Source organism: Panthera uncia, chromosome A2, assembly GCF_023721935.1.
Source record: "Panthera uncia isolate 11264 chromosome A2, Puncia_PCG_1.0, whole genome shotgun sequence".
Lineage (NCBI taxonomy): Eukaryota > Metazoa > Chordata > Mammalia > Carnivora > Felidae > Panthera > Panthera uncia.
In genome coordinates, this window is record NC_064816.1 from 145,895,741 (window position 1) to 145,905,973 (window position 10,233).

The 10,233-nt window shown below is 39.8% G+C and overlaps 1 protein-coding gene across 1 annotated transcript in view; it reads right to left on the minus strand.

The window, feature by feature from the left end:
- MTPN (myotrophin) overlaps positions 1 to 9,586 on the minus strand; it is a 58,131-nt gene extending 48,545 nt beyond the window's left edge. Inside the window, exon 1 of the mRNA XM_049641921.1 lies at positions 9,245 to 9,586. Coding sequence (XP_049497878.1) covers positions 9,245 to 9,316 — 72 coding nt within the window. The 5' untranslated portion in view covers positions 9,317 to 9,586. The remainder of the gene's footprint in view (positions 1 to 9,244) is intronic.
- Between the last annotated feature and the right edge of the window lie 647 nt (positions 9,587 to 10,233).

The window sequence follows — 10,233 nt, forward strand, 5'->3', positions numbered from 1 at the left end:
ACGAGCAAGAGTTCTACAGTACAAGATCTGAGTTTCTCAACCACTGTTTTTCAAATTCAAGTCTAGGGACTTGTCAGTCAAATCAGGAGCCCATAGCTCTCCGGTGTAAGAAACACTGCACTACAGCATAAACACAGTGAAAAAGTTCTATATTAGATATCTATATTCTATATTAGATTCTATATCTATATTTGATACCACATTGGCATAAATGAGGAATTAACTGCACAAACAGTGAATGCTATGCGGAACAAGAACTTAAAAATAAGCAGAAATTTACTAAGCAGATAGGGTAGGCAAAAAATATTCCATCAGACGTAATAAAGTATAAAGTACTTTATTATAAAATACCATAATATAGTGAAAAAAATCTGTTCTGGTTCCAGAAAACTGCATTAAAATCCTAATACCTGTTAGCAGTATGATCTGGGTCAAGCCTTTTAACATCTAATTTTTCCTCCTCTACAAAATAAGGGAGGTCGACTAGATGGATATTTAAATAGCTTTGCTTCTAAACATATTTATGGTCACTATCATGAGTAACAATGGCTTAACGTTTATTGGCTAACACTTCACCACATGCCAGGGAAAAAGGTACACAGTTTAAATATATCAAGAGGGTCTTATAAACATCCTCATTTTTTCCCAATTGAGGAAACTCTGGTTCTGAGCAGTTTACTCATTCACTCAAAGTGATCCAGTTAGTTAAGAGAACCACAGCTAGAGGGTTTAATTCCAAAGCCATTAACATGATAGCTAAATCAACAATGAAATTCCAAATTCCCTAAGGAGAGTGTTTTAGCTTCTAAAACCCCCTTATTTGGATGCCTAAATTTTTCAGAAGGTCAAGAATTTAGACCTAAGTATCAAAATGTTCTTTATTTTATATAGTCAAATAGAAATCTTTCCAAAATATACACTTGTCTGATTTTTTAAATAAGAGAAAAGTGGACCAAATTTAAACTATTCATGAAGCTCACAGTTACATTCATACATATTCATTATTGTATGGGCCTCTAGAACTTTAAGGTAATATGACTCTTGGCCCTTCATTTTTTGGGTCAGCTCATGTTTTTGTTTCTTCTCTCATTGCTTTCAGTAATCACAGCCCCTCTCCATCTTTGTAATGTTTTGTGGACTAAAAAAAGAAAAAAGAAAAGAGAAAAGAAAGAAAAGAGAAGAAAAAAGAATAAGAAAAACCAACCTCCCAAGCTTATCAGAACTATTAATAAAGATACAGTTGCAAAAAAATTAATTTTAGTCGTATTTCTTACCATAAGGTAGCCTTTGTTATAGTACCTATTAACTCTTAATTATCAATTCAGCTGTGATTTGATTGCCTAAACACAATTTCACTCTTACAAATACTTTGATATAGAATATTCCCATGCTGCACTATATCCTCTGATCTTAAGATAGTTCATAATGAATCTAAAATCTAAATTTTAATCATAAAGATTAAAATCTATGGTCTTTAGATTACATGATACCAGCATTCTAGGAAAAAAAAAATGTCTAATGCTTATGGAGACATAAGGGTTAAGTTTGAAGTCATTCAAAAAATGCTCCCATTTTCCCTGAGACAAAAGAAAAGGGAAAAAAATCTTAAAGGAACCTTTCTACAAAAATTCTAAAAAGGATATAAGAGGAAAATGGCTCTACTCCATACTAAATAATGGAGCTACAGTAACTAAAACAATTTAGTATGGAGCGAAATAGAGCAAGAAATCCAAACACATACTGGAATTCTGTTTATGATGAAGACAGTAGTTCAGATTATTAATTCAGGAACAAATTAAAAAATTACACAATAAATGGTACGGAAACAAACTGTCAGAAAAACACACAAACTACATTCCTGTTTTGTGGCTTACTTCAAAATAGATAACAGAAGTATCAACTGCCTAAAATGCCAAAAAAAAAAAAAAAAGAAAAAGAAAAAAGAAAAAAATTCTAGAAGACCAAATTTATAATCTTATAAAGAAAGAGATCTCTGTAATAGAAAATATCCAAGTCACACAAGGGGAAAAAGTGAGATTTACCACATAAAAAGTAAAGACTGTTATAGAAAAACAAAATGGATGAAGTCAAAAGACAAACTGGAAAAAATACCTGCAAAACACATGATAAAAAACTAAATTCCTTAATTTATAAAGGGCTCATACAAATCAATAAAAAAAAGACCAACTACCTAACAGAAAACTGAACAGAAGAAATAAACAAGAAATTGGGGGAAAAGAACACAAATGCTAAAGATCTGATGTTGGATTTTCTTATTAAAGAAATGCAATTTGAAGCAACATATCATTTCTCACCTATTCAAACAGCAAAAACTACAAAGTGTCATGATGGCCAGTGCTGCTGATGTTGTGAGAGAATAATTAGTCTTACGTGCTTACTGATTTGTGGCTAGGTTGATAAAACTTTCTCAGGAGGGTAATACAGATATAGCCTCAAAAGCTGTCAAGGTTTATACATAGGTAATCATGACAGCACTGTTTAATTACAAAAATAGGCCGGAAAAAATGTTTGCATTGAACACTAGTCAAATAAACTATGGTACATCGATGAAACAGAAAACAGGACACTGTGTCCCACCGGTAAAAAAAAAAAATAAAAAAAAAAAATAACATAAAATAAAATAAAATAAATAAATTTCAATGTGGAACCTAAGATGAATTATTAAGGAATTAAAAAAAGCAAAGTGCAGAAGGTATGTATACACAGAATCGTTTTTTAAGTGGGGAAATAGGTAAGTAAATTTCCAGTGCTTTTCTGCAATTAGGTGAAACTGTTAAGAATGGTTCACTTTGTTCAAAGAGACCTGGGAAGGGAGCCATAGCTGTTGCATTTTTTAATCTGTTCCTGAATTTCAGTTTTCAAAGTTAACAGCAATTATCTAGATAGTAGAATTATAGGTCAATTTTTGTCTTTTTTATGCTTTTCTGTCTTGAAAATACCTACTACAACCTATATTTTATTTTCTTTTTCAAGTTTATTTTTTGAGAGAGAGCGAGCGAGCGAGTAGGGGAGGGGCAGAGAGAGAGAATCCCAAGCAGGCTCCAACCTGTCAACGCTGAGCTCCATATGGGGCTCCAACTCTAGAGCCATGAGATCATGACCTGAGCTGAAATCAAGAGTCAGACAGTTAATGGACTGAGCCATCCAGGCACCTGACAAGCCATACTTTTAAGAAACCACCTGGGGAGGAGGAGTGAGCAATGAGAGACTTCGTCTCTATTTATTTTATTCAACACAGAGTTGTCTTTTAAATAATAAGCTTATGTTGTTTTTATAATTAAATTGGCTTTAACTTACTGCGCTTTTAATTGTCTGCACTAGTGTAAGGATCCTATCTAAAATTTTAGAGCAAAACACTATATATAGCCTATGGACATCTGAGTGAACACGAGCCTTCCAATATAAGAAAGGTCTTCCTTTGCATTAAAACAGAACAAACCAAACCAAACACCAGACTAATAGAAAAAAAAGTATCTACACTAAACGTTCTATACCTTCTGGGGGCACCTGTATTTATACAAGCTGATATATTTATTTTCTGACGGAGTCACCAGCCCTGATGCAGAAAGGGCATACATAACACAGCAACAAATCTTTTCGATATAAGAAACTGTCAATTTAAAAAAGGAATGGAGAAAAGGGAAACCACCTAAAATGAATAAATGCAAGACAGACTGAATTAGGACTGTTTTTAAATTGCCAATTTTATTAGGAAAGTGAAAAGTGATCCCAGTAAGTCTTGGCAATTTCTCAAGATTAGAGTTGATACTTTTCTCAGGTTCAAGAGATCCTATCCTTTCAAAGAGTGCACAATTATTGCTTTTAAAACCTACCAGGGTGTCAAAGGTAGATGTAATTAGAATGGGGGCCTGAGAAAGAAGGGAAACCACAGAGAAAGGGAAGTTACAGACCTGATGTATAGTATTTCACAGCAAGTGAAAAAGAAGCACATGTAAACAAGAGACTACATGTATGGGACCTGCTGGAGATAAGGGGCAACTTATCAATACATCTCATAAGCATTCACCTCTATCTAGGACAGCTGGATCCTCAAAATCTACCAAAAAAGTCACCCCTAAGTAGTCTCAATGGATAATTACCATCCTGCTGTGATTATTTTTAACACTTGTATACTCAATAATACAGCATCTCCTGAGTTACCTAGCATTACTGAGAAATGGAGGTCAATGGCATGCTGAAGTATCATAGCAAGGAACTGTGAAGTCAGAGTTCAAATCTCAGCTTCACTAGTCAAGAGCTTTATGACCTTGGGCAAGCTATTTAATCTTTGCTTCAGTCTCTTAGTCTCTAAAATGGGGGTTAGCAACATTAACTATGCTCATGGGTTGATGTGATAAGTAAATGAAATTATATGATGTGTAAGTGAAATTATACTTACACTTGGCATCACAGCGCTCAAACATACAAAATTTTAAGAACATACTTTTTGAAAAAATTACAATGTGTTTAATTTATATATATTTTAAAGTTTATTTTGAAAGAGAGGAGGAGGGAGGGGGGGGAGAGAGAGAGAGAGAAAGCGAGCAGGGGAGGGGCACAGACAGAGGGAGAGACAGAATCCCAAGCAAGCATTTCACTGTCAGCACAGACCTCGATGCGGGTCTTGAACTCATGAACTATGAGATCATGACCTGAGCAGGAATCAAGAGTCGGACATTTAATCAACTGAACCACCCAGACGCCCCTGCAGTCTGTTTAATTTAAACCACTGAAAAGAAATCTCAATACTTAACTTTTGTTTCTTAAAGCAAACAGACACAATTTAAGTTTTTTGTACCGCGCAGGATCATAATTGCACATATAAATTGTTAAGACTGTGTGACTATCTGGGGCACCCGGTTGGCTCAGTCGGTGGAGCATCCACCTCTTGGTATCAAAGTGATCAAAGTGGTGGGTTCAAGTAACACACTGGGTGTAGAAGAAACTTAAAAAAAAAATCTTAAAAAAAGCCCCCAAAACTGTGTGACTATAAATACAAGTTTCCATAAGCTATCAAACTATCCATCTCTTTACAGATGTACACTGAGCAAAGACAGCCCCCCAGTGAGATTTAAAGTTTATAAGAGATACTGTTTCTATGCTATTTCCAAACTGTTAATTGTAGCCATTTTTCTATGTCGTTATTCATAATCAGAGGTAACTTGTGCCTACTTCTTATAAGCCCCTTTCTCTTTCTTAAGGTGCTGATGCTAAGCTACTCTGAGCTAAGACACCAGATAACCATTTCGGGGAAGACTGATACAGTGAGAAAAAAATATGGGCTGTAGAGTCAGACAGCTCTAGGTTTAAATCCCAGTTGTGCTACTTTGTGGCCTTGTTAAGTTGCTTAACTTCTCTGAGGTTTCAATTTCCTTATCCTTAAAATGGGGATACTATTAGCTATATTGAAATGCTTTGGTAAAAAGCAAATGAAAATTTTGGTAAAGATCTTGCAGAGTATCGTCTAGTACCTGGCAACATAAATCACTCTGTCAATGGTAATCAATAGCAATTATATTGCTAATGAAGTATGCTGAAACTGTAGCTAAGTTAAGACAAAGAATTTCTCAGAACATATGCTTTTAATGTGTGAAATTCCCTGGCACTGTACTGGAGATACAAAGATGAAAAAGAATATAATATCTAAGCTCCAGAGACTCAGAGCCTAATTAAAGACAGACATGTAAACAAAGTCACAGCAATCTGGTAAGTGAAACAGTAAAAGAAGCAGTGTACCATTTGAAATCAAATGTTTTTCTGGAAGAAGTGATATGTGCACTAAGAGGAGCTCACGAGGTTGGGGGTTAGGGATTGAGGTGAGCAGACCTGCTCAGGGAGGAAGAAAAGAGTGCACAGAAAGATGTACAAGTAAGAAACAGCTGGCAGGGTCTGGGGCAGAGGACCTGTAGACAGTGCTTGCAGAAAGGCAGGCCCCGGCCAGATCAGAGTGTACTTACGGAATAGATGGCTTAAAAAGCCATAAGTTTTTTACTTAAAAAGTAAAAAACTAATAATGGGGAATCATAAAAGTATTTTAAGGGCAGTGAAGGAGGTTGGCCGAAAAAGACAACATGCCCAGAATTCACGTGACAGAGAGATCCCCTCCCCTAAGATGTGCAAGTTGACGAGGAAAGAGAGGAATACTATAGTCAAGGAAAATACAGTCCACGTGGGAAAGACACAGCAATTAATCTAAGGTCGTGATAAGAATGGAGAGTAAAGAATGGACGAGAGACTAAGAAGGTAGTCTTGATAACACGCAGAAATTTGGGAAGATCCCCCAATTTCTCATTTGGGGAAACGGCTGGGTCATGATGTCATTAGTCGAAATGGAGACAACAAAAATGAAAACAGTTTTGGAGAGGGCAATGTGGGGTCAATCGAATGTATCTGAACAGAACTATCCATTAGAAAGTCTGGAGCTCAGGTGAGAGCAGAATGAAGTCCAATGGAAGAAATTAACACACAGGCAAAAATGGCAGACAAGGCAAGGGTAATGTCACCCAGAAGTATATAGATTGAAAATGGGGCTACGAGTATCTACTACTGCTGCTCGTGATTATCTTACTTCCCGGCTTTCTCGTTTTCCAAACGGACAAACCAAATTTTATGTAAGATGTTACTTACAGTTTTCAAACTTCTTTAAAAGTATGACAGTTTTCCCACACAAGTCTGCTGAATACAGATGCTTAAGTTTCCTGAGCACTGTGTCCGATTTCTTCACTATCAGGCCTGGCCTAGCAAAGTGCTTGGGACCTGAAAGGTGCCCACGAAAAACGAATGAACCAAGTATGGTATCTTGGTCAGTCAAGAAGCCAAACTGTCTCAGACATTGTTTTAATGTTACAGATGAACATTTAATACGGATTAACCTAAAATCTTCTCTATATGCTGCTTTTTCCATTTAAAGATAGACAATTTTCAATGGTCTGGGGACTCTGAACTTACTTTTCAGAGTTCATGAACTCACCCCAAACCAGTAATTTATGGCTCTCCATATTTAGATTTCTGTATCTAAGTCAGAAGCAGGTAGAAAAGTAAAATTACTGATTTTTTAAATACTAGTTTTAACGAGGGAGAATACTAAAATGCTTCACCTACAGGTCCATTCGTGTATACTAACTATGCGAGACATCTTCACAGGAGTAGAGAACAATATTTTAAAGGCTCTTACTGCTTACAAGGAAAACTAGAGGACTCCAAACGGTGCTTTATGTACTTTCTTTGCAGTTACTTAGATAAATGCACATTACGTAAGTTCAGAGTGTCATAATGAATAGAGTATCATAAACTGGCAGATGAAAACGATGAGTCAATGAGTAAGCAGGGAAGACGGCTGCAGAACAGAAGAAACTATCTTATAAGCACCTGAGAGTGTGAAGAGACACCTGAAGGGAACTCGGTCAGTAAAAACTGGAGTGCAGGTTTTTGGCGGTTTCGGTTGTTGTTATTTTTCATTAACAAAACAAACGGTATTCTAAGAGACTCAAATTACTCAATAAAACTAAGGAAAAAGCTCACTGTTCATAGGATTACACGGCAGTCAAACCTTTTCGGATAAACCAGTTAATACTTCCTTTTCTTTGAATGTCTAGTTTTCCTCTCATGCACATCTTTTTTTTTTTTTTAATGTCTGTTTATTTATTTATTTAGAGAGCGCACAAGCAAGGCAAAGGCGCAGAGAGATAGAGAGAGAGAGAGAGAGAGAGAGAGAGGATCCCAAGTAGGCTCCATGCTGTCAGTGAAGAGCCTGCTGCAGGGCTCGATCCCACAACCTGTGAGATCAGGACCTGAGCAGATACCAAGAGTCGATGCTTAACCAACTGAGCCACCCAGGCGCCCCAGTAATTTCTTCCTTTAAACTTTGTATTGAAACATCCCGTAAGTTAGGTTTCAGACTACCACTAGCTGAAAGGGCAGTGAGAAGGCGTCCTACAAATCCACTGCAAACAGCTAAACACATGATCTGCAAGCAGAAAGTCTAAATTGTAATGGTATTTATTAAACAGAGTAAACAGCAGCAGCAGCTTGCCTTGCACAATCCTGCAAGTTTTAAGAAACTCTGCTTCTGCTTAGTTGCTTCCTAACAGATCTCTGGAGACAAAGCAGCACATCAGTGGGCATATCCTTTGAAGAACTAAAATCCAGAACCAGTTCTCACACTCTTAGAAGGTGAGTCAGATGCCCCCCACGGCTATGTCCTAAAGTTACACTTTTTAGAAGATGTCCTCCAAGGTTATGTCTTAAGGTTACACTTTGGGGATTTTTTTTTTTTTTTTAACATTACCACTGAATTAAACAAAACAAAAAACACGTAAGTACTCTCCTAATTACAAAAGGCACAGTTCTGGGGTCCAGAGGCAGGTCAGCCTGGAATGTTACCACTCCACCACCATGCAGATTCAATTTTGCATTTTGAGTGTAGATTTGAGATGAGTTTTTTCTCATCATGATCCTACCCCCAAATATACTGTGAATGAACGGCACGCTATTTATTACACGTTTAGGCATTTCACTTCAGATGGGATCAAGGATCAACACGGAGTAACTGAAGTTAACGTGCCTGCTGGAAAACTATTCTGTATCTTAAACACCCCCCGGCGCTAATGGACAACGTTACCACTTGAAGCAAGGATGTATGTGTTGTAGCGTGGGAGACCAAAAAGGCCACACCCAAAGCGAAGGCTTCACAGTGAAGTGATACCAAGTTTCAGAATTTTAACCATTGCTATTTTCGGCACTCATTTTTCACGGTCAATGACTACTTTAAATTCTTAACCGGCTCAAAGTTCAAGAAGACGTTCCTCTGATTCATTCAGCAACCGGCAGGTCCAAGATGGAGAATTACCCCATTCAAAGCAAGGTTTAAGCAACTCAGGCATAGAAGAGGGCCAGACTCAAGTGACCAGGGCTCAGAAGGGACCCTAACAGAGGGTGACCACTCCTCCCCTCCCCCCAGGGAGGCAGGCGGACAAGAGCCTGACTGAACCACCGAGCAGTTTACCTGGCACGGAACGCGACCGCGTCATCAGGACCCCTTCCCTCAATATAGACGCTCCCGGACTCCCTTCTCTCCTCGGTGCCACCTCCATCCCGGCTGGTTTTCCTCCCCCCACCCCCCGCCGCCCCCACCCCCGCCAACCCAGCTCCCGTCAGCTTCCTCAGCCCCATCCATCGGCATCCCACCTCCGTGCTCTCGCGTACTCCACTCGTCGCCGCTTACCTTGGCCACATAGTCTTTCACCTCATCCAAGTCTCCGTTTTTCAGGGCCCACATGAACTCCTTGTCGCACATCACTGCAGCGGGGCGGGCCGCTCGGCCGGGCAGAAGACGAGGAGGCGGTGGTAGCAGCAAGCGGATACCGCGGGGCGAAAGGGAGACAGGGCCGCGCGGAGCCGAAGGGAAGAGAAGGCGGGAAAGGCTGCCAGGCGGGCGAGGCAGTTGGCCGCGGCGACCGTTGGGGCGGGAGATAGAAAGTTCTTTTGCGGCCACCGGGCCCAGCAGAGCAGGTTCCGCCTGGCCGAAGAGAAGCAAGAGCGCTTACACTTCCGGTTCACTCCCAGCTAGGATCCTCCCCCAACTTCCTCTTCCTCTTCCCTTCGGCGGAACGCCCCGCTCTCGACCCCGCCCCGACGGCGCGCAGCGGAGCGCTCCGTGGGCGCAGGCGCAGTGGCTAGGCAGGCTGGTTGACGGGGTCGGGAGTGGGCGGGACTGGAAGGCCAGCGTAGCGAGGCCGCAGGAGGGGAGGGCAGGGAGTGGAGGGGCGGTTGGGGTATTTCAGGTGCAACCAGGACGTTTTTGCACACTACACGTGAGAAGAACTTTTTCTTTAAAACACAACCTTGGAGGGCATCTTGCTCACCTTCTAAAAGTGTGCAGTAGGAATGTTTGATTTGAATTTCGTCCTTCCCCCTCCCTTCCCCCTGCTTTCCTACCACCTTTCCTCTCTTTTTCCTTTCCTCCCTTTCTTGTTCCTTCCCTTTCTTCCTCCACTATCAGGCATCCCTTGGGCTCCTCCTCCATGCCAGATTCTGCTAGGCACGGAGGATATAATTAAAAAAAGATGCAATAAGTTTATTTCCAGGACTAAGAATTCAGTTTGGTGCCATAGGCCAGAGCAAACCCAACTGTCCCGTATAATTTGTGTTTTTTAAATTTTCTGTTTGTTTTCAGTGGATTGAAGCTTCAGGACTATTCTAGTGAAGCCGGTT